The following is a 25,628-nucleotide window of genomic DNA, read 5'->3' as shown; positions in this document are numbered from 1 at the left end:
TAACTTTGAAGCCTAGGAAGTGGGGGAGGGGCCCAAAGCAAAGTAGTCCAGCCCAGCTAGGGCTGGGAGGCTGGTATTTTTATACCTTTGCAGGGTGAGAGTGTTATCCGGAAATGCTTAGAGCCCGTTTGCACACTAGCTTCTTTCAGAACTTGAAATCCGCCAACATGAGCTACAAGGCTGCCGCAACTTCCAAAAGCAATCAGCGGCTGTTACAGGACAAAGTAGCTCTGGTGACCGCTTCCACTGATGGGTGAGTGAGTGTCTTCCCAGGAAGTCCGGGGAAACCAAGGACCGGAAGAGCTATAGCCTCCTGCTACGGGATAGCCTGCGGATGCTGGTCTTTAAACTGGGGTTTAAAGAAGGGTGTAGTGTATTTGGGGTGTACCAGGCAGGAGGGGGAACGTTATTAAATGAATGAAGTAACAATAGTTAACTTGCCCATGGTCACAGCTAGGGGTAGGATTGGAACTCAAGTCTTCCCGAGTCTAGGTGCAATTCTGGTTCCTCTGTGCCCCTGCACAACCTGCCTTGCAGAGACGTTAGTAGTTCTGAGCTCCCCCTCAGACTCTCCTGCCCTTTTACCTAGTAACTGTCACTCACCTTCAGTGACCTAAAGATCTCCTGACAGAGAGTTCCGGTTTTCACACACTTTGCTACTAGAAGGTAAGCTCTTTGAGGGCAGGTGCTGCCTCACTTTCCTCTTGGCATGCTCAGCAACCAGCAGACTGTAGGGATTTAATAAATGTCAACTCCTTGATAATTACCCCTTTCTTGATAATTAACATACACACACACTCCTGCAAGCCCTATGAACCAAATCCTATCCCTGGACTCAATTTCTCATGCTACCTCTTTTCATTACAATCATTTGGCAGCCCAAAGGTAATAGAGTTGAGTGCTGAACTTGAAATCAGGAAAACCTGAGTTCAAAAACTTCCTGGAGTATGTGACCCTGGATAAGTCATGTAGTTTCTGTCATTCTCAGTTTCCTTATTTATAAAATGGGTTTAATACTACCTACCTTACAGGGCAGTTGTGAGGAGATATCATATAAGACTATTAACAAACCTCAAAATGCTATATAAATGCTAATTATTATTTTATTATTAGAGCCCCTCTACATCGGCTCTTTATTGCCAATGGTATAAGTAAATTATTTGTTTTCCTAAAATAGCTAAATAGTGCCAACACTGCCTTAATAAAGTGCTCCTGTGCCACTGCAACAGAGCCAAGACAAGGAATTGAAACACCCCTAGGCAAGATTTGAAAATTGTACACCCCTAGAAACAATAGGCCTTCACTGTAACAACATATTTAAAATATGTGCATATGGAAAAAGTAATATTAAAAACCATCCCACATTGCAATATGGAAAGTCACCTACCTTGCCAACTCCTAGTATCTGATACTCACTTTCCTTTGCCACTCTCCCCCTTCCAGTCCAGAAAGTTCCCCATTGTAACACCCCACTTAGTGGCCGTCTGCTCCCTTCCCTTCCACACCCCTCGTTCCCAAACTATCATATGCTACTTCTCCCCTCCTAGGGCTGTGGATAACATCAGAGTTCAGCTGAAGGCTGATTACATCTAAATTTGGGGATTTAATGGATAAAGTAAGCACAATGAAATTATTGAAGAAAGGCCAAGAAAACAGTGAAGATATACAGTCTGACTGGCCAGCCTCTGATGCTGTTTGTTGATCAATGCACGGGACTGTGAAATGACAAGTAGAGCTCCCATAAGCAGTGACTTATCTGTGATAGTCCAGACCTTCCATTTTCCTTCTGTGTCTTATTATGTGTGGCTCCTTGCTACCAACCCACTGCGAGAGGGACCCAGGGTCCCTTGTGAATGGGATGTTTCCCAGGTATCTGTGTAGGTCTTCCTTCAAGTCCTGAGCATTCCCAGAGCCTATCTAAAAAAAGAATCTAGACAGTGATGATAGGTGTCACAGATTTAACCTGAAAGCTGTATACCTGACCTTCAACTACGGAGCTCAGTCCTCCATTCCCTTTCCCGACACAGCAGGCACCCTGCAGCAAAAATAGGGAGATGACATATTAAAGCTGAATACTGTATAGAATAAGGGTTCTTACCATTTCTTTTTGTATCATGGATCCCTTTGGCAGTCTGACAAAGTCCATGAACCCCTTGTCAAAATAATGTTTTTCAAATAATTAAGAGAAATGCTTAATTTTAAATCTAGGTTAGTAGAAACAAAGGTATACTTTCTCCATTTTTTCTCTCTTTTTTTTTTCAGTAGGTTCACAGACCTCCTGAAATCTATGTATAGATGCTTTAGGAAGTCCATGGACCCTGGTGTAGAGGAAAGGGTATTCCTGAAGGGCAGGGCTTAACCCCAACAAATGAATGGTATTTCAGGCTGGCTCAGAGAATATTTGGGAGGAAAGGGAGGTCTGTGTGTCATCTCATCAAATCACACAAAATCTCATCATTAGAATATGCCCTACCCTCAGTTTACTGCCTCTCTCCTCATTCCTCACAACCTCCTATAGTTTATGGAGTCCACTCTGTGCAGGATCCAATGAAATACAATTCCAGTTCTTATCTCAAACTGAGCTTGGGATAAAACCAAGGGATTTGGCTAGGTTGGCTTGGGACTACAGCAGCATCTTCCTATCTCTACCCCCAGGATCGGCTTTGCCATTGCTCAGCGTCTGGCCAGTGATGGGGCCCACGTGATTGTGAGCAGCCGAAAGCAGCAGAATGTGGATCGAGCTGTGGCAGCACTCCAGAAGGAGGGGCTGAGTGTGACGGGCACTGTGTGCCATGTAGGAAAGGCAGAGGATCGCAAACGTCTGGTAGCCACGGTGAGCAGCAGGGACACAAGGCCAAGGGAGGGGCAAAGAATCCCCTTTCCTTTCTTAAATCCAACTGGCATCACTGTCCTATTTATTACAGAAAGAGCTAATGATTAGCCTAAACACCTTCCCCACCCTCAACCTTGTAAAAGAGTGCTCATTTGCATGTTGTTTTTCGTCAGTCAATCAAAAAGCATTCAAAGGCCCCATATTCCTAGTTCCTTTCCCATAGGTTAGTAGATAATTAGAACTTATTGGGGGCTTAGAGATCATCTCATTTAATAGTGTCAAATTCACTAAACTGTGCATAAGGATCCCTGTGAGCTGCACATTGATTTAGTTCTAAAATGTAATTTTTCTATGTTTATTGTAATTTTATTCATTTTGTTAAATATTTCCCAATTACATTTTACTCTCCTTCAGGCCACACCCAGGAGTATCACTGGCCACAGGTTTGACACTTCTGATCTAGTCCAACTCCCTTATTTTACAGATTAGGACCCAGAGAAGTTAAATGATTTGTCTAAGGGCTCATAGTGAGTGGAAGAGTTAGGGGATGGAACACAGGTGTTCTGACTCCCAAGTCTACTATATTGCCATTCAGTCTTGTCCTCATGGACCATATTGTCCATGTGGTTTTCTTAGCAAAGATACTGGAATGGTTTGCCATTTCCTGCTCTGTTAGATTAAGGCGAACAGAGGTTAACTGACTTGGCCAGGGTTACACAACTAGTAAGTGTCTGAGGCCAGATTTGAACTCAGGTCTTCTTGACTCCAAAGAATTTTCCCTTTTATAGAACAGATTAGGCATATAAACTTACTCTCGGTATAAATCTGGACACACAAATACTCTAACAATACACTTTTTGTTTTATTACATATTTAAAAGGAATAACAAGTTTTATATAATAGATTTGCCATTTCAGATACAGTCATCTTTCTTTTTATTCTACTGTTATGGAAATGCTTGTTTTATTTCAGAAATTAAAATGAAATAAACCTTTTTTAAAGAACCATAAAAAGAGACTTTCCAACTTACAAATTGGAGCCCCTGCTCATGGAGAACTGAAAAGGGAAGTTCCTCTTCCTCTCACCCCCCACAACGAAGATTTCTTTTCCAAGGTAGAGAATGCCCCTGGCACCTTGCCTACTTACATTCTGCCAGAACATATTATGTTAGGAAAGGGGTAGACCCCCGTCTTCCCCCCCCCACCCCATGTAATGCTGGTCTACTTTGGGCCAATGGAGTGAGGTGTCTAAGCCAGTGTCAAACTTGGTATTTGGCATTCAATAAGTGGTTCCCATTTAGTAGAACCCTAAGGGGTTCATGACTATGATCTATGGGGTTTGTGCTAAAATTCTTTAACAAAGCCGAAAGCAGCAAATAATTTCAGAATATTTTGAATAGTATATTAAAATGCCCTGGGGGTTCACAACATATTCTGTTGTTGTTATTATTAAAAGGGGTTTGCAGAACAAAAAACAAACAAAAAAAACCCACTGTTTCCAACCACAGTTGGATACTACTGCCTTAGCCATCTAGATATGGGACAGAATATGGTGGATGTGGCAGGAGTGCCTGCTTTTACCTCTCCTTTCAGGGAGATGCTACTGCAAAACTGGATCTGGAAATATTCCTCTATTAAGGAATTACTCACACATATTTTCTAATCAGAATTTCTTTCTTTTCTTTTTTTGTGAGGCAGTTGAGGTTAAGTGACTTGCCCAGGGTCACATAGCTAGTAAGTGTTAAGTGTTTGTATACTGCTTTACTCACTATCACAATTTAGAGAGATCTCCCAGGACCTACTCCCTTCACTCCAAAGACCTTTGCCTACAGAAAACATCTTATGGGTTCTGCCTGATAATCTTTTTGTTCTGTTTTGTTTGTTTGTTTGTTTGTTTTTATTCTGAATAGAATTTTATTTTCCAAAATATATGTAAAAACAAAATTTTAACATCAATTTTTAAAAAACTTTGTGTTCCAACTTCTCTTCCCCCCTCCATTCCCACCCCCCACCCACAAGAACTCAATCAATTCAAAATAAGTTATACATGAAGTTTTGGGTTTTCCTCTCACAACTAGCTAATATGGGAATTTTTCCATGACTATTCATGTATAACTGCCTGATAATCTTAACCTTATATGTAGTCCTTGCATAGATCAATCAACAAACATTTGTTAAGTACTTTACTGTATTCTGGGGATACAAAGAAAAAGCAAAAACAGTTTCTTCCCTCAAGGAGCTTACATTTTAATGCAGAAGACAAGAAGTCCATAAAGAGGTATATATTATGGGGAAAGGTAACTTCAGAAGAAAAGGGCTGTTAGGATAAGGATAGGATTCAAAGGCTTCCTGCTGAAGTTGGCATTTGAGCTGACTCAAAGGAAATCAGAGATTCTAAGAGGAAAAGGTGAGGAAGTATCTAAGGCTGAATCTGAACTCAAGACTTCATGACTTCAGGTCCAGTGCTCTATTCATTGTGCTACCTAGCTGTTAATAATAAGAAGAAATAAAAATATTGTATATGCACAATAACATGCTATCTAATATATAATATAATACAGTATATATTACCTATAATATATAATAATTATACATAAGCATAATACTATAAGTGGTAGTAATTGACATTTATATGATACTTTAAGGTTTACAAAATATGTACATTGCCTTATTTGAACTTTGCCATAACCCTGAGGTATATATTAATAATGGATTATTATACCCATTTTAAAGATAAGGGAACTGAGGCTCTCAGATCAGTTAAGTGATTTCCCTATAGTCATGGAGCTAAATCATAATTGTTAGAAGAGGGGTTTGAACCAAGATTTATTCCAAGTTCAGCATGCTGTCTGCTCTACCTGATTGCCCCTCTCCCTATTCTGTGCCTAGCACTATTTCAGGCACTTTTGGAGGCAGCTAGGCAGTGCAGTGGATAGAGCATTGGGCCTACAATCAGGAAGACCTGATCTTCTTATCTGGCTTCAGACATCACTAGCTGTGTGACCTGGAAGAGTCACTTAACCTCTGTTTGCCTCAGTTTCCTGAATTGTAAAATGGGTATAATAACAGCACCTACCTTGCAGGGTTGTTGTGAGAATCAAATGAGATAATATTTGTAAAGTGCTTAGCACAGTGCCTAGCACATAGTAGCGACTATATAAATATAAATATATATAAATGCTTATTTCCTTCCCTTCTCCCCCATAGCCCCTAGGCACTATTGAGCAATACCGAAGCATACATGGCCCCACTTGGATGGATGAGACTACTCTAAAATAATTGCAAAGACTACAACACATTATATAATTAATTGCTAAATTTGGGGGTATAGCCTACAAGAGCTGTAATTGTTCAAAGGAAAAGATGAAGAAAAGTGTGCCTTTTGTGACATTTGCTGTCACTTTATAATTGTGTGTTCTCAAGACTAGTCCCCTAGCAGTTTTTATTTTTCTGTGTAGTATCCTTAAGTAACTGCCAATGGGTGACTGACTAGTGGTAAACTATCCAAAAAGTTAAATTTCCCATCTGAATGGTTGACTGAGAATAAATAAGCATGCTTTGCCATAAAACATAAATCTTTAGAAAAATCAGAAAATAAAAGTAATTAATTACTATAAAATGTTACATGATTTTGACCTGATATAAGTCTAATAAGGATAATAAATTTAGATCTGGAAAGGACTTTAAAGACCATCAGGAGCAGCCTTTTATTTTTCAAATCAGGAAACTGAGGCACAAAGAGGTTAAGTGAATTGCCAGAGGTCATACAGCTAAAAAATATCTATGGTGAGATTTGAACCTAGGTCTTCCTGCTGCCAGCCCAGTGCCCTATCTTGTACTGCCTTAGTCTCTAGGGGAAATAGGGTCTAGCTCAATTTCCATTCAGCTTTGGTCCCTCCAAGATCTTGTCCAAAGGTGAGTCTTCTGTCAGCTACTACAGGGCTGAGTTCCCAAAGGCCACTCCTTGGGTAATCAATGTTCCACTGAACACCCAAACACCCTCTGGACTCTAGTATGCTGTGATGCTAAGTCACTCTCTGGATCTTTAGAAACTTGCAAGCTCACAGAGACTCCAACTTTCTTCACATAGAATGAGAAAGAACAAACAGAGCTCAAGAACTAACACCCTCTCACACAGCCATATTGTCTGAGGGGAGAGGACCCAATAGCTTCTCCCATCTCAGCAGTTTTTCACCAGAGGAATCACTAAAAAAGAGCCTCCTCTTTACCACCCAGTTAACTGACCAAAACCAATTCCAGAATGCTTACAAATGTCCCACTGTCTGTCCAAGGTATTTCACTTACACATGATCATGACTCTAAGAAGCAAGCTACAATAGGATTTAACCTATACTTCAAAAGCTAATCAGGAAAATTAGTATAGTGACTTTGTGCCTTGTGTTTGTGTACCTCAAGGTGTGTGTGTGTGTGTGTGTGTGTGTGTGTGTGCTTTCCTTCATACAATCTTTATGTGACAATACAACGCCACTTTGCACAGTGTTCTTTGAAGTTAATGTTGTGAAACCTGTTTAGAAAGACTGGCTAATATTCCCTACAACAGTGGCTGCCTTGACAAGTTGACCTTGGCATAGAGTATTGTTAATAGGCCCAAGATGCACCAGTGGGTGAATGACATGGATTGTAGAACTATTTCTCTACATACACATTCCTGGACAGGTTTTACTGCAATCACTTTTTAAAATTCTTTTTGGTGGATAGGGGAGGAAGGGAGTGTGATTGAATGGATTTCTTACATTTGAATTTGATTAATGTGTATGTGGCTTTGTATAATTGTGAATATTTTTTGGAATAAAATATTGACTTGGAAAAGTGACATCACCTGAGCAAGTTGATGGGGTCTGCATATGCATGAAATCCAGGTTACATATGAAACCTAGAAGATGTTAAAGAGGCAAAGGAGGAGCTAAAAATGTGATAATTGTGAACTCTCTATTAATATAGTTTAACAAAGTGATTTTGTGTAATTTCACAAAAACCAAGGAAAGAGTGTTAAGAGCAAGCTGCTATTGTTACAGTGGACAGAGGACTGGCCTTGGAGTTAGGAAGACCTACGTTCCAATCCTGTCTCTGACACATACTGGCTGTGTGCCAATGGAAAAGTCATGTAACCTCTGGTTATCACAGATAACTCACTAATACAATAATAATTGGATAATGAGTAGGTGATCTCCAGTGGTGAATGGAGTTTCCAATTGAACATCCCTAACTTTACCCTAATCATTGGCTCTGACCATATTCCTTTTCCCAGGCTATAGACCGCCACGGAGGTATTGACATTCTGGTCTCCAATGCTGCTGTCAACCCCTTCTTTGGTAAGCTGGTGGATGCCAGCGAAGAGATATGGGACAAGGTAAGAGAGGGTTAAAGCACCAAAGAGGTGAGCCTTGAAAATGGTCTGTTTTACTGAAGAAAAGTTTAATTCTCTTCAGAACAACATCTAAAGATCAGGAGACCAAATGTTACCCTGGAAGAGGGCACTACCCCTTTGTGTTGTTCTCATCTTTCATATTACTCCTCAGTTTCTTCCCTTTCCATTTGTCTGTCCCTGACTTCCTGTGCCTAATTCTCCCAATTTGACCTCAACATCCTTCTGTAGACAAACCATCTGGTCTACACCTATCAGAGACATACATGAGAGAAACTACAAATAAAGGAACTTCGCATTTCATCTGAATAGGAGATTCCCTATGTAGGGAACCCTTCCACAAATGCAGGGTTGACATAGCAGCTAAGTCCTAAGGAGGTACCTGAGAGACAGGCTAAGGGACTTGTCCTGGATCACATAGGCAGTAAGTATCAGAAGGTAGATGTGAAGCCCGATGCTCCAAGCTCCAAGCACAAAATTCTATGCAATACTCTAAATGCCTCATTTGGAAGATCATAATGTAATGACAATGTATAATAGACCATTCAACTAAGAGACCCACAGTTCTCCTCTTCATTTGCCAGAAATGAACATACTTTTTGATAACTTCTGAAACAACTATCATTTTTGGTAAGATGATCCAAATTGTATCACTTTAGAATATTATGCCATTTGTAAAAATAAAAAACAGACAGATGGATGGATGGATGGATGGATGGATGGATGGATGGATGGATGGATGGATGGATGGATGGATGGGTGGGTGGATGGGTGGGTGGGTGGATGAGTGGGTGGGTGGGTGGATGGGTAGGTGGATGGATGGATAGGTGGGTGGATGGATGGATAGATGAAGAAAAAAAGAAAGAAACTTCTTCTTTTGCACTCAGGAAGGTTAGTACAATTCAAGGAAAGCACAGGCATATATGTCTAACATACTGTGCCAGCAATATTTGCATATTATACTAATTAATGCATATAATTTCAATAATATTTCTGTGATAAATTCCACATGCCTACTTTTTTGCAATTAGAAGGTTCTTAATTAAAATATTTCTGTTTGTTTAATAGAATTATCATTCCCACCAGAATTGGGAATGCTAAATTGTTCATAATCTCCCTGCAGTTTTGCTTCTTGCTCTGGCTGTCAGTGATTCCCTCACACTGTAGCTGAGGTAAACTAAAAGAAAACACTGGTGTTTCATAAGTATGAAATTTTGTGTTTTCAGTGACTTAGTTCCTGAACTTGGTTATAATCTTTAAGATAAGGAGACTAATTTCATATGCAATACCTATTCAAAACTGTTTTGAAATCAGTTTGGGAGCCAATTCATTGTACTGGGTTTTCATACGGTCATAAATATAGAGCCAGGGGAAGCTAGGTGGCGTAGTGGATAGAGCACCAGCCCTGGAGTCAGGAGGACCTGAGTTCAAATCTGGCCTCAGACACTTGACACTTCCTAGCTGTGTGACCCTGGGCAAGTCACTTAACCCCAATTGCCTCACCAAAAAAAAAAAAAGAAAAGAAAAAGAAAAGAAAGAAAGAATATAGAGCCAGATAGGAACTTTGAAGGTCATCTAATCCAACCCCTTCATTTTACAGATAGACTGAGGTTTAGAGAAGTTTTAGTAACTTGCTCAAGGTTGCTCCAGTAGTAAATGGGAAAGCTGGGATTTGATCCTAGGACCTCTGACTCCAAATTCTACATTTCAACATCCATCCTGCCTGCTGCATATTTTGTTTCCAATTAAATGAATAGAGGTATTTGCCAGGACCCATCATCCCAATTACTCTCACTATGTTTCCCCCTCATAATCCCACCTTCCAGAAAATGTGGCCAGAAAAACACAAGAGTATCTCACTTCCCATTCATGAAGGCCATATAGGTGCTAGAATAACTTCAGACATATGTTCAAGGTTGGACTGAGACATCCCTGAGAAGTTCAGTTTTCCTTTATGGAATAGCCCCAGGGGGACTCAATTCAATTAATTCATTCTTGTAGCATGGTGCAATGGAAAGAATTCTGAATTTGGAGTCAGAGGTCCTGGGTTCAAGTCCCAGTTCTTTTGCTTACTACCTAGGTTACATTGGGCAAGTCACTTAAATTCTCTTCTTTGTCTCTAAAATGGAGGGTCTGGACTAAATGGCTTCTGGAATCCCCTCTAGTCAAGTCAATAAACCTATGAATAAGCATCTATTAAGTGTGTATTACGTGCAAGGCACCATGATAGACACTGGGGATAGACAACAACAAAAAGAAAGAATTCCTTCCCCCTCGAGATGCTTACATTCTAATAATTACATGACATCCCCAGTCAAAAGGCCCCCCAGAGATGCCAAGTAAATTCCAAGGTAGTCTTGGACATTCAGGTCTATTCTGGTCAAAACAAGACCATCAGAGTAGGTTCAGCCTTGACCTTGTCTCCAGAGACAGGGAGAACAGCGCTATATGCTTGTTTAGCTGGCCCTAACCCTAATCCAGTGACCTATCACTCTGTCTTTCTTCACACTGTCTTCCCAATAATTGATTTTCCTACTCTTGATTTCAGGTTCTGGATGTTAACGTAAAGGCTACAGCCCTGCTAATGAATTTGGTGGTGCCAGAGATGGAAAAACGGGGGTACGGGAGTCAAAGGGGACTTGGGTGGTAGTAGGGAGTTAGAGTAGGAAAGAGTGAAGGACACCCCTCATGCATTTGAGAGGAAAGGAAAATGAGGTTGGGGGGGAGGGGGGAGGTCTTTAATGTGAGAGTGAAACAACAGTGTCATTGTCTATTCCAGAGGTGGCTCCGTGGTGATTGTGTCCTCAGTTGCTGCCTATACACCCTTCCAAGTAAGTTACTCCTCTCTTCAGTATCTGTTCTCCCTTTCTCAATACCCAACTTTCCACAGACCCAAGAAACTCTTGTTCCTTTCTAGAATCAGATGCCTATATTCTTTCTTCCAGAAGAAATAACTTAACCTAGCTAACCTGAACCCTAACTGAAGAGAGACAAGATCCAGGAGGGGGTCTCTTTTCTTCCTAAGCATCAATATGAGTGCCTCCTCCCTGGTCTATGATTCTCATTCCTTATTATCCTATTAATTAACATATCCTTCTTAAAATGTTGTATCCAGGATTCCAGATATGATCTGACCAGGTCCCTAGTCCCTCCTTAACCCAATGGTACTTTTTTTAAAACAGGACCTGCAGTTTCATCAATATTAGAAAGCTTCCTTCTACCAAGGCAGAGCAGCATCTACTCTGAAACTAATTGTCTAAAGGGGCCACTAGGTGATGCAGTGGAATCCCTCAAGTCAGGAGGACCTGAGTTCAATTGAAATCCAACCTTGGGGCAGCTAGGTGGCAGTGGATAGATAAAGCACTGGCCCTGGATTCAGGAGGACCTGGGTTCAAAGCCAGCCTCAGACACTTGACACTTACTAGCTGTGTGACCCTGGGCAAGTCACTTAACCCCAATTGCCTCACAAAAAAAAAAAAAACAAAAACAAAAACAAAAAAACAAATCTACCTTTATGTCACATTTTTTTAGACTAGGGGTATCAAACACATGGCTTGTGGGCCCCATGCAGGCCACAACACTTCTGAGTGCAGCCTGAATCAGATTAAAATATAATTGAGAAATATTTAACAAAATAAATAATAGTACTCTAAAACATAGATAAGATTACATTTTAAAACTAAGTCGATATATTGCAGATGGAATCTTTATGTACAGATTAGTGACCTGGGTTATATTTGAGTTTGACACCACTGGTGTAGCCCCCTTCTCTATCTTGCCTATAAGAATTGTTCAAGTTATCCTGTCAAATGCTTTTTTAAAACTTTATTAACGGGGCAGCTAGGTGGCGCAGTGGATAGAGCGCCGGCCCTGGAGTCAGGAGTACCTGGGTTCAAGTCCGGCCTCAGACACTTGACACTTACTGGCTGTGTGACCCTGGGCAAGTCACTTAACCCCAATTGCCTCACTAAAAAAAAAAAAAAACAAAAAAAAAAACTTTATTAAACTATACCTACAGCATTCCCCTGATCTACCAATCTAGTAACCCTATCTGAAAAGTAGGGAAGGGGGAATATCTCAGTCTTACAGATGAGGAAACAGGCAGGCAACAGCTAAGGGACTTGCCCAGGGTCACATAGCTTGTAAGTGTCTGACACTGCATTTGACCTCAGGCCTTCTTGATGCTAGGCCCAATGCTAAATCCAGTATGTCACCTGGATGCCTAGAAAAGGAAAGTAGATTAGTCTGGCTTGACTTGTTCTTAGTGATACCATCTTCTTTGTGACCTATACTTCCTATTCTAGATGCTAACCATTCCTTTAATAATATGTTCTAGCATTTACTAGCTGTGTGACCTTGGGCAAGTCACTTACCCCTCATTGCCCCCACACACACAAAAATATGTTCTAGAAATTTCCAGTTATCAAAGTCAAGTCCACTGTCCTATATTTTGCAGACTCCTCTCTCTTCTCTTTTTGGAAAATTTGTACAATATTTGCCTTTTTGAGTCATATAATGGCTCTCCTGTTTTCCATGGCCTTTCTTTTTTGTTGTTAGCTTTTATTGACTTCTGCTTATTACATCATCATAGTTATCAAAAGTATTCTTCTCAAAAAAATTTAAATTAAAAAAAACAAACTAAAATCAATAAATTTTCTTCTCTAACCTCCTCCAAGATAGACATCCCATTAAAAAAATAGTGGTGGCCTTTTTTTGAGAAGAAAAAAGTCAGTATAATTGATCAATACATTGAAAAAGTATGAAAATCTGTGCAATGTTCAACACTTTTGGACATCCCACGAAGGGGTGAGTTGGTGGTATCTCCTAATATCTCTTCATTCAAGTCCTGCTTGATCATTATAATTTTATTACATTCACTTTTTTAGTAGGTAGTTCTTTCTATTTATTGTGTATATTGTTTTCTTGGCTCTGCTTACTTCACTCTGTATTAGTTCATAAAGATTATTGCATGCTTTCATATGTTTATCACAAACCATTTATTAGAACACAGTATTATTCCATTGCATTTATATACCATAATTTATTTAGCTGTTCCAAAATTGATGGAAATCTACTTTGTTTCTAATTCTTAGCTATCACAAGAAATGCTCCTATAAATATTTTGAACTATATAAGAATTTTCTTCTTATCAGTGCCTTCCTTGGTGTATATCCCCATAATGGAGTTTCTGGCTCAGAGGGTATAGACATTTTAGTCACTTTATTTGCATAATTCCAAATTACTTTCCAAAATGTTTGTACCATTTCATAGCTTCATCAATGATGTATTAGTGTACACATCATTCCATAACCCCTTCACTGAGTCTTGCCATTTTTGGTCATTTTTGCCAATTTGTAAGGTATGAAGTAAAACCTCAGGGTTGATTTTCATTCCATACTACTTTTTGGTGTTTTATCATAATTATATAGAAATGGTGTTGATTTTTGAGGATTTAGTTTGTAACCTACAACTTTCTGACACTATTAATTGTCTTAGTTAGTCTCTTTGCTGATTCCCTAGGATTTTCTATGTTATTATCATATCTTCAGCAAGTAAGGGTATTTGTATCTCCTCTTACCTATATTTATACCTCTGATTTTTTCCTCTTGTTATTGCTATTGCCAGCATTTCCAGAACTATATCAAATACTAGTGGGGAGAGTGAACATCCTTGCTTCACTCCTATGTTGATTGAGAAAGGTGTTAGTATATCCCTTTTACATATGATGCTTGCTTTTGGTTTTACTTCAGCTGAAGCATAATAGATTATGCTCTAACCTCTCATCTTAACTCTATGTGTATCTTTCTGTTTCAAATATGTTTTTTATATTTAGAATTTTATTTTTTCCCAAATTACATGTAAAAACAAATTTTAACATCAATTTTTAGAACTTTGTGTTCCAAACTCTTCCTCCCTCCCTCCCCACCCCCCCTTAAGAACTCAAGCAATTTAATATAAGTTATACGTGTGTAGTCATGCAAAACATTTCCACATTAGTCAGGATGTAAAAGAAAGCAAACAAAAAAAACTTTAGAAAAAGGAACTAGCAAAAAATTTATGCTTCAGTCTATATTCAGATACCATCAGTTCTTTATCTGTAGATGGATTGCATTTTTCATAAGTGCTTCAGAGTTGTCTTGGATCATTGCATTGCTGAAAATAACCAAGTCATTCACAGCAGATCATCTCACAATATTGCTGTCATTTTGTATACAGTACATTTCACTTTGCATCAGCTGATGTAAGTCTTTCCAGGTTTTCCTGATAGCATCCTGCTCATCATTTCTTATAGCACAATAGTGTTCCATCATAATATCATCCCACAATTTGTTCAGCCATTCCCCAATTAATGAGCATCTCCCCAGTCTCAAATTCAACTTTTTTAAAAATCTTTTTTTTGGATTCCAACCTGGTAGTGGTATTACTATGTCAAAGAGTATGCATGGTTCTATAGCCCTTTGGCCATAGCTCCAAATTGCTGTACAGAATGTTTGAATCAGTTTACAACTTTACCAAGAGTATATTAAATGGGGGCAGCTAGGTAGCGCAGTAGATAGAGCACCGACCCTGGAGTCAGGAGTACCTGAGTTCAAATTTGGCCTCAGACACTTAACACTTACTAGCTGTGTGACCCTGGGCAAGTCACTTAACCCCAATTACCTCACTTTTTAAAAAAGAGTACATTCATGTCTCATTTCCCCCATATCCTCTACAACATTTGTCATTTTCCTCTGCTGTCCTATTATCCAATCCGGTAGGTATGAGGTAGTACCCAGAATTGTTTTGACCTGAATCACTGCAATTAATTGTGAGTTAGAGCACATTTCAAATATGTTTCTTGTAAGTAATGTTGGATTCTAATTTCTAACCCAGTCTACTATCCTCATCCATTTTATGGGTGAGTTTATCCCATTAATATTTATAGTTATAATTGCTAACTGTGCATTTCTCTCCATTCTATTTTCTTATACTTATCCTTCTCTTTTTTAAGTTGTAAAAAAGTCTCCTCAAGAGTCTGTTTTGCTTCTGACCACTGCCTCTATTAATATACTCTCCTTTATCCCCTTCTCTTAATCCCTTTCCCTCCTATTTCCCTTTTGGCTAAGATGAACTTCTATACCTAGCTGTGTGTATATTTTTATCCTTCCCTACTTAAACCAGTTCAGATGAGAGTGAAGTTCAAGTGTTGCCCACTCCCTACCCCACCCCTATGGACCTTAACATTGTATAAACTCTCTGTTATGTACCTCATTCCTGTGAGATAATTTTCCCCATTCTTCCTCTTCCTTCCCCACTTCTCCCAGTGTATTCCTCTTCCCCAGCCTTTCATTATTCTTTTGAGATCATCCCAAAGTAATAGAATCACACCCAGGCCCTCAGTATAATTAGACTCCTTCTAAGAGCCCTAGTGATAATAAAGTTCTGAGGGGTTTGCATGGATCCTCTCCCCATATAAGAATGTAAACAGTTTAACCTTCTTTATTCCCTTATTATTTCTCCTGCATGTTTACCTTTTTATTCTTCTTTTAATGCCTCTATTTCAATGTCAAATTTTCTACTCAGGTTTGGTCTTTTTATCCAGAATGCTTTAAAATCTTCTGTTTCTTTAAATGTCTTTTTTCCCATAGGATTATACTCAGTTTTCCTGGATAAGCTATTCTCGGCAGTAATACTAGATCCTTTGCTTTCTGGAATATCATATTCTAAGCCCTCCGTTTTTTAAGTGATGGCTGATACTGATTGTGGTTCCTTGGTATTTGAATTCTTTCTTTCTGGTTTCAACTGTTCCTCTCCATCCTGCAACGGAATAATGGGCAACAGAGCTGCCACTTAGTACCTGTTCCTGTTCACAGAGGTGGTTCAGTGTTCTCCTAGAATCTCTTTCTGCTCTGGTGCTTCCAATCCTGGTGTTCAGTCTTATCCCCCTTATTATTCCTAGCCTTTAGAATGCTCTCCACCACTGCAGCCACTTCATCCATCTTTCTAAAATGGGGTGGGGTTCAAGTTATGATTTTTTTTCCCCTCAGTCTCAGAATATTTCAGCCTCCTCCTATACTAGACAATTTACAATTCACCAGCCTCGGTCTATGTTCAAAGTGAATTTTGAGTGGATAGTATTGGCCCCATTTGCTGAGTACTTTCCTTCAGGCTTAGTGGAATGCTGCACAGCATTCCCCATCACTACCTCCCCCCTACACACACACACACACACACACACACACACACAATGTCTTGTCCTCTGTTCCTCAGTTTTCATGATGTTGCTACAGAGTTGACTGACCCAGAACTTGAGCAGTTCAGAGCTGGTACTATATGGTTGTCTTCTGAAACACTAACTGTTTGGCATAGTGCAGAACAATTTTGCTCTTGAAGGCTTCCTGTGGCATTCACTGGCTGTTGTAGCACTGGTTGTCAGAATAAACTTCCATACCCTTGGAGCCGGGGTCCCCTAGGCACTGCAAAGAGGGAGGGAGAAAGGAGACCCCAGAGTGTGGAGTTGGATTTTGTTAACAGCCTGTGCATTGGGTATTGGGTCTGCTAGTATACCCTTTCTGTCACTAGTGTGGGGGATAGGTGAGGAGTGAGCATATGTTCATGGTTTGTTTGTATTAACCTTATTTTGGATTCTGGGTGTTCTAGATCATGGAGATAGCTGAAGTTGGGTTTTTTTTGTTTTTGTCGTTTTATTATTATTATTATTATTTTGAAGTTGTTTTATCTTTAAAGCATAATCTCTGTTTTTGGAGAAGTTTGAGAGGTCAAAGTTGATTAGAGAACATGTCTAGTCCACCATCTTATTTCTCACATAACCCAAACAACTCTCTTCTTGGCCTTTCAAAGCTTATTGACTTTGCTCAGCAGATACATATTCTCATTCCTTCAATTCGGCTAGGCCTGATGACTTTGCTTTTTTTTTTTCATCCCCAGCATTTAATAAGCACTGAATACATGTTTGTTGATTGATTAATTGATCCAAGACAGCAAGGTAATTTCTTCCAGTGTTCACACTTATCTTGGGCTTCATTTTATCTTGGACATCAACTCCCTATTAGCTGTTTCTGTTCTGCATTTCTTAACCCAAAGGCTATTTGATATTCTTTTTTTAAGGAGCTGTCAGGGGCTAAAATTCTAGCTAGTCTGTCTAAAATATCTAATGAGTGGTCGCCAATAAATTATAAGCTTTAGCAAGAGTTAGACTTTTAAGCATTTATTAAGGAGAATAAGAATTTGAAGAAGAGAGAGAGAAAGAGACCTAGATTCATCTATCTAAGGGAGAGCACATTTTAGTTTCACTCTCCATGGGAGTCCTCACGAAAGAGAGTGAGCCACATCTCCTTCCTCCCACATCCCATCCACTCACACACACATCTCCAAGCTAATTGGCTGGTAGCCTTGATTGACAGTACCTACAAGCAACCGTCACTTCCTGATGCCAAGGAAAGCCGCATGGCTTGCCCTCAGACGCCTTCTCCTCATGGCAGAGCTTTCCTACAGTAACTCTCCAGAAGGTGGTGTCATTCCAATTGTTACAGAGCTAAATTAAAAATTGAGCAGCTCTACCTTCTCTCCAACTGTTATCATCTCCCTTCTTTTCCCCGATGTAATTGTTAAAAAACTGTTTTCTTTGTTCTTAGTGTTTCTCATCAGCCTTAGTTCACATTGTTCTTTAGTGGTCCTAGCACTATGAATGTCCCATTCAAAGTTATAATTACTATTTGTGAATTTTCCTCCACCTTACAATTTTCTTTCTCAACCTCTTTTTACTATCCCTATTACCTTATCTTCTCCCCCCACCCTCTCACCCTGCCTCTTCACCCATCCCTCTAAAAGTCTCCTCATCTCTTCCCCCTGCCCTCCCAAACCCCAATCCACACACCCCTCTAAAAGTCCCTCCCCAACCCTGTTCCCAGTTTTGTCACCTCTCTACATGTTCAGAAGATTTCTATACCCTTCCAGATGTACATGTGGTTTCCTCTTCAACCCAAATGAGAGTAAGTTTCCAACATTACCAGCCCTCCACCCCCACCTGATTCCTCTGTATCAGTTCTTCCTTTCACACTCCATTTTATTATTATTAATTTTTTTTTTTTAGTGAGGCAATTGGGGTTAAGTGACTTGCCCAGAGTCACACAGCTAGTAAGTGTTAAGTGTCTGAGGCCAGATTTGAACTCAGGTACTCCTGACTCCAGGGCCGGTGCTCTATCCACTGTGCCACCTAGCTGCCCCTTCACACTCCATTTTAATAATGTAATTGCTTTTTACCTTTTCTTACCCAGTTTTGTTTTATAGAATCACCCATCATATATAACTCATTCCCATTCTTTCAAACTACCTTAGCAATGATGGTAGTTTTAAGAATACTAATAACATTTTCATATATATAGTAAGTAAACAGTTTGACCTTAATGAGTGCCTTATAATTAATCTTTAATTTTTTTCTTCTATTATTTTTGGATCTTTTATATAAAATTTTCCTTTGAGTTCTGGTCTTTTTGTTACAAATACCTGAAAGTCTTTCAGTTCGTCAAATGTCCTTTTCTTTTATTCAGGATCATCAACATTGCTTGGTAAGTTATTCTTGCACGCAACCCCAGCTCCTTTGCTCTTCAAAATATAATGTTCCGGGGCAGCTAGGTGGCGCAGTGGATAAAGCACAAGCCCTGGATTCAGGAGGACCTGAGTTCAAATCTGACCTCAGACACTTAACACTTCCTAGCTGTGTGACCCTGGGCAAGTCACTTAACCCCAATTGCCTCACAAAAAAAATAAAAAAAAAATATGTAATGTTCCAATACAGTCTTTTAATGTACAGGGTAGGTCAAAAGTCACAAAGGGGTCCGATGTTTTTAAAACTTTTAAAAAATTATTTTTCGGGTCAGCTAGGTGGTGCAGTGGATAGAGCACTGGCCCTGGAGTCAGGAGTACCTGAGTTCAAATCTGGCCTCAGACACATAACACTTACTAGCTGTGTGACCCTGGGCAAGTCACTTAATCCCAATTGCCTCACTAAAAAAAAAAATTATTTTTCTTTATTTTTCACCATTTACAAGATTTGATTTTTCACACATAATGTAAATTCATTACCTATGTATACTGTATATGAGGCTATGATACTGTAAATGAAAAAAGAATAAAGGTGTTATTAAATATTCATGATTTTTAACTCACCCTGTAGAAGCTGCTAGGTCTTATGAAATCATGATTGTATCTCTGCAGTATTTAATTGTTTTCTCTTGTTTCTTGAAATACTTAACCTGGGAGTTTTGAAATGCAGCTATGACATTCCTGTAAGGTTTCCTCCTTGGATCTCTTTCAGATGGCAAATGGTAGATTTTTTTTCTATTTCTACATCACCCTTTTGTTCTAGAACTTCAGGGCAATTTTCCATAATGATTTCTTGTAATATTGTATCCAGATTCCTTTTTTGATCATAACTTTCAGGTAGTCTGATGATTCTTATATTGTCTCTCTTCGATCTGTTCTCCAGATCAGTTGTTTTTCTATTGATATGTTTCAGGTTCTATTCTATTTTTTCTAGTTTTGTTATGTCTTGGTATCTTGTAACTTCATTCCATTCCCCTTACCCAATTCTAGTTTTCAAGGACTTATTGTCTTCCTTTAAGATTTTGGACCTCTTTTTCAAATCAGTTAACTTTTTATAATTTTGTTGTATTGCTTTTATTTTTTTCCTAATTTTCTTTGATCTCTCTTATTTGATTTTTCAATTCCTTTTTAAGTTCTTCTAAGAACTCTTTTTGGGCTTGTGACCATTTAACGTTACTCTTTGGGATAGGAGTGGCTTTTTTCCCCTCACTATCTTCCTGTAAATGTGAACCCAGATCTTCTTTTATACCAAAATAGCTATCTATAGTTGGGTTCTTTTTCCTTTGCTTACTTATTTTTATGTTTTAAAATTTTATTTTATTTTTAGCAATTTACTATTATAATCAAGTTTTAATCCTGAGTTGTGGGTAATGTTGCCCTGAGTGAAGTAAAAGTTGAAATGAAATTTCCTGAGGCCTAGTCAGATTTCCTTCAGAGCTGCCCTCAGGGCCTACTGTTTGTTGATTCAATGAAGTTGGCCAAACCTCAGCCCCTGGAGGTCTTGTTTTTTCTGAGGTCCTCTCAAGTTATCTTAGGACAACCACTTTACCCCTTTATTTTTTGCTGCTCTATATGTTCATTTCATGATGATTTTATGTCTATTTGTAGAGGAAATCTGAAGAGTCTAGAAATTTCTGACCTCCATCATCTTCCCAGAATAGCACCCCCATATCTTCTTAATATTCAATACTACTTCACCACTACCTTTTGCCTGTCCTGGGCCTTTTAAATAAGATAAGACCTACCAGAGCCATATTTCTGTCATAAGTCCTATCCCAGCAAGTCTCAATGATTTTATATTGTTTTAAAAGAGGGTATAAGGATCCCATCCATCCCTTCATTTAGAAGACTCAGAAATGAATAGAGATTGAAGAAAAAAACCAAAACATATCTTTCCTTTCTGCCCTTCTAGGCCCTGGGCCCCTATAATGTCAGTAAAACAGCCCTACTGGCACTCACCAAAAACTTTGCTTCTGAGGTAGAACCAATGGGCATTAGGGTGAACTGCCTGGCACCAGGCCTCATCAAGACTAACTTCAGCTCTGTGGTAAGGATGGGTAATATGGAAGGGGAAGGGAGGTTCATGTTCCAACCACTGGGAGTCCCTACTGAAGTTCTTCCTCCTTTCCAGAGATATGGCTATCTTCTTGGAGGGGCTCAGGGGAAGAGAGACAATCTGTTTCTTAACTTCCCCAATTTATTATCTAAAAGTTTGCCCATTCCAATACATCCTTGCCATATCACCCCTCCCCCACCTCTCTTTTGTGATATATGGGTTGAAAACAAGGATCAAAGCCTCCATTCCCATCTCTTTTTTGTCCCCTTCAGGGATGACATGTGTAATCCTTCTTGTCTCCAATGAAGTGACTTGCTAGAAAGTGATCAAAAGAGAGGAATATAAAATAGAGAGCAGAAGAAGCCTGCGGGAATAAGTAGAAAAGGGGAGGGAAAGGATGAGGTGATTTACACCTGGTTTATAATCCTAAATCAGTTTGGTAAAAACCAAAGCCAGAGGGGCAGCTAGATGGTGCAGTGGATAGAGCACTGACCCTGGAGTCAGTACCTGAGTTCAAATCTGGCCTCAGACATTTGACACTTACTAGCTGTGTGACCCTAAGCAAGTCACTTAACCCCAATTGCCTCAAAAAAAAAAAAAAAAAAAAACAAAGCCAGTCCCTTTCCCTCAGTGTCCCTCAGTTTCCTCCTCTTGGGCAAAAGCAATATCATGCTAGTGTCTCCCTTTTTCCCAACAGTTATGGAAAATGGAGGCTAATGAGACCAGCATTAAAAATCTACTGAAGATAAGCAGGTAAGGATCTTCATTTGGTGAGTAGACTTGTGAGGAAGAAGTACTGGGCAGCTAGGTGGCGCAGTGGATAAAGCACTGGCCTTGGATTCAGGAGGACCTGAGTTCAAATGTGACCTTAGACACTTGATACTTACTAGCTGTGTGACCCTAGGCAAGTAAATTAACCCTCATTGCCCTACAAAAAAAAAAAAAAAGTGTGAGGAAGGAGAAGTACTTCAAGGGGCTAGTCACCCAGACAATTCAGATGTATCACAGAGTATCAAGAAGGCAGTGGCACCATCCCCCATAGCAGACCACAAGTCACTGATGTTAGTATACACAAACATTTAAAGGATTTTAGGTCATTTCAAAAAGGCATGGAATAGGTGTTTTAATAAATGTTTGTTGAACGAATATTTTATGCTCCTTTTATGCCATGATCTATCCTAATTTTTATTGTATTTAACTATGTATATGTCATATTCTCTCCTTCTGACTAAATTGTAAACTCCTTAAAGGTAAGAATCATGTCTTGTGTATCTTTGACTCTTTCCCTTGCCTTCTAACACATAATACATACTTATGAAATGTTTGTTGAATGAATATTGAATGAAACCTATTCAGGAAGTAGATAAACATATAGTAATGATGGTAATTATTGGTGTATCTAACTCTAAACAATAAGTGAATTTTCCCCCCCAAAAAAAAAACAACTGCCTATAAACTAATATGAGCCAAATCAAAACACATTTTGAGAGTACTAGGGAATGTTGCTATTTAAAAGAAGCTCTCTGGGGCAGCTAGGTGGCGCAGTGGATAGAGCACCGGCCCTGGAGTCAGCAGAACCTGAGTTCAAATCCGGCCTCAGACACTTAACACTTACTAGCTGTGTGACCCTGGGCAAGTCACTTAACCCCAATTGCCTCACTAAAAAAAAAAAAAAAAAAACAAATAAAAGAAGCTCTCTGAGTGGTCTTTAATGAAGGGAAGGAGCTTTTGTACTACAAATAATTACCACCACCCCTAATTTATGGGCCAGCTAGGTGGCACAGTAGATAGAGTACTGGGCCTGAAGTTAGGAAGACTCATTTTCAATAAGTTCAAATCTGGCCTCAGACACTTACTAGCTGTGTGACTCTGAGCAAATCACTTAATCCTGTTTGACTCAGTTACCTCATCTGTAAAATGAGCTGGACAAGAGGGGGCAGCTAGGTGGTGCAGTGGATAAAGCACCAGCCCTGGAGTCAGGAGGACCTGAGTTCAAATCCAGCCTCAGACACTTGACACTTACTAGCTGTGTGACCATGGGCAAGTCACTTAACCCACATTACCCAACCAAAAAAAATTATTTTTTTAAATGAGCTGGACAAGAAAATGAAAACTCCAGTATCTTTGCCAAGAAAACCTCAAATGGGGTTTTGAAGAGTCAGAAATGACTGAAAAATTACTAAAGAACAACAAAACTTTAGGGTTTTTATATTGAGTTTTCTTAAAGCAGGGTATGCTTGTAATTTGTCATCATTTTATAGCAGCAAAGCAGTGTAATTTTAAAGTAAAATGTCAGCCTTAGAGTCAAGAAAATATGGGTTCAAATGCCACCTCTTTCCCATATTCACTCCCTTGCCTCTGAGCAAGAAATTAAACCTTTCAATTCCCCAAGCAATTCTCTAAGTGTATAAGTTGCAGAGTCTTTGCTAATCTGCATTGGTGAAGGGGATTCCCTTACTTTGGAGTTCTGTACATCAATTAACCCACAAGACTGATCTGAACAAAATCCAAATTCTTTTATTATGATATTTCTCCTATAATTCTTCAACAGCTTATGATTTCATCACTGTGGGTTTACCCTCCATTGATGCCTATTGCAATTCCTCTGTGACATAGTAGGTGGTCTTTGAGAGTTGCTGTGACCAAAATATTCTTCACTTTTAGGCCAATCTGTTGATGAGCCGGAATTTGGCTAGGCTAGATCTCAGAGGACAGATGTACCGTCTGTCACCTAGTCTGTACTTGAATTCTATTCCAGCTTGGTAAGACCTCCTGGAGTTTGTATTCCTTTTAAAGAACACAGGGTCATCAGGATGAGAAATCTACTTTAGTAGAATTATTATTACATAAACATGTGAAAGATCCATGATTTCATCAATATAGGAGAATTCCTGATTTGGGGACCTCACTCCACCAAAGAAGATAGCCACCTGTCCATATAACCTAGTATATAAGTCCCAGGGAGTTGCTAGAAGCATAGAGAGATTATGATTTGGTCAATGTCAAGGGTCAGAGGTTGGTTTTGAACCTAGTCTTCCAAACTACAAATCTACATACATCATACTGCCTTCAATAGTAGTAGTAGTAGTAGTAGTAGTAGTAGTAGTAGTAGTAGTAGTAGTAGTAGTAGTAGTAGTAGTAGTAGTAGTAGTAGTAGTAGTAGTAGTAGTAGTAGTAGTAGCAGTGTATTTCTTAAAACCATTTATTTACAAAACCCTTTCAAATACAGATTACCAGTACAGAGCAGGGTGGTACCTAGAAGTATATTTGCTACCTGTTAACAAACAACTGTTATTTGCTTTGGGCAGTTGACTAGAAATAGGTGGGTCAAGGAACCCAAGCCACTTGATATCCCCTATTTCTCCTTTTCCCTCTGAGGACGATTGTGAGTCTCCAGTGAGATTGTGTAAGGTGCTAATATGTGAACTGTAACTATTCTTAATCTCATTATGATCGTGATTGTTTCCCAGGCTGGGTGAGCCTCATGAATGTGCCGGCATCGTGTCTTTCCTGTGTTCACCGGATGCTAGCTACATTACAGGAGAAACCATAGTAGTGGCTGGAGGGGCCCATTCCCGTCTTTGATCAGCCTGGGAAGCCCACTCGGATATTCTAGCAGCTATCTATAATGAAGAAAAGGCTCAAGATTGGACCTCAACTTCTAAATTCAGAGACTCATCTCCTTCCCTAACCTTGCCCATCCCACTGACTTCCCTGGATTTAAAAAAAAAAAATGCCGCGGGTAAATATGCAGCTAGGGATCCTTCTGTTTGCCATGTATAGGAGTAAAAGCCGTCCATGAGGAAATCTGTCCTGTACAAAACTCTTTGTGAGATAGGAAGATAGAGCTAAACTACACGTTTTTCTAGACCAGATCGACCCATCTACTTTTTACAAAACTAAACGCAGCTGACGGGAAGAGGGGATGAGGAGATGAGGACTGAGACTAGGACAAGGCCAGGGAAGAGAAAAGAGACTTAGAAACACTGGAGGTAGGAGGGAACAGACCGGGAAAATACTGGGGAAAGGGGCACATCTTTTATTTTTGTGCCATTAAAAATAAATTAACTTGCAAATAACATGCAAATGATCCTGTCGATTTTTTTAGCTGGTCGATTCGTCATTTGGGGAATAAAGGAAAAGAACGGCAGCTTTTTTTTTCCTCTTGGGCAAGGCAGAGTCCAAGAATATACGGGACTCAAGGGAGCCTCCCAATGGCTGTATGTTACACCTCCTTGCTCGGGGCTCCCTCCCAGGCAAGTGGAGTTACTAAAGAGGTGGAGGTGCCAAGCTTTGAGCCAGGGAAGACGAAGGTGCCACGGGAATTTCCTGAGGCGCTACTTAGCAGGCACACACAAGTGGGGATATGTCAGATCAGACTGAGAGGGAAGAAGGGAAGATGGAAACCCCCTCCCATTGATCCCACTCTCCTGTCCCCAGTGAAGACAGAGAGCTTTGAAGGTTCAAGCTGAAACCTGAGCCTAGCCCGGCCTTAAGGCCCCCATATGGGTCACGGTGGGGTGAGATGGAAGGGTGGCCCACCCGTGGCGTCAGTCTGGGGGGGAGGGGCACAGGAAGGAAAATGACCTGAGAAGAAATTGAGACAGTCCAGGCCGGGAGAACAAAAGAAAGAAAACTGTTGAGCTTGCAGCCCTGAAGAGGGGGGTTAGGACAGAGGCTAACAGCAGACGGTAGGCGGTGCAAGTTCGAAGGTCTACAGCCGACCCCCAAGCACTGTGAGCTCTTGAG

At 39.8% G+C, this 25,628-nt stretch overlaps 1 protein-coding gene across 1 annotated transcript; it reads left to right on the top strand.

Annotated features, from left to right (window-relative positions):
• On the top strand, positions 1-24,958 carry LOC122740279 (dehydrogenase/reductase SDR family member 4-like). The gene is made up of 8 exons (XM_043982268.1): positions 1-253; positions 2,656-2,833; positions 8,102-8,203; positions 10,767-10,837; positions 10,998-11,049; positions 20,736-20,870; positions 21,577-21,632; positions 24,350-24,958. The coding sequence occupies exons 1-8, from the start codon at positions 114-116 to the stop codon at positions 24,462-24,464; spliced, it is 849 nt and encodes a 282-aa protein (XP_043838203.1). The 5' UTR covers positions 1-113; the 3' UTR covers positions 24,465-24,958.
• Positions 24,959-25,628: the final 670 nt, after the last annotated feature.

The sequence above is a fragment of the Dromiciops gliroides genome, chromosome 2 (genome assembly GCF_019393635.1).
Source record: "Dromiciops gliroides isolate mDroGli1 chromosome 2, mDroGli1.pri, whole genome shotgun sequence".
NCBI classification, from domain to species: domain Eukaryota; kingdom Metazoa; phylum Chordata; class Mammalia; order Microbiotheria; family Microbiotheriidae; genus Dromiciops; species Dromiciops gliroides.
This window is presented reverse-complemented; position numbering and strand designations above follow the sequence as displayed.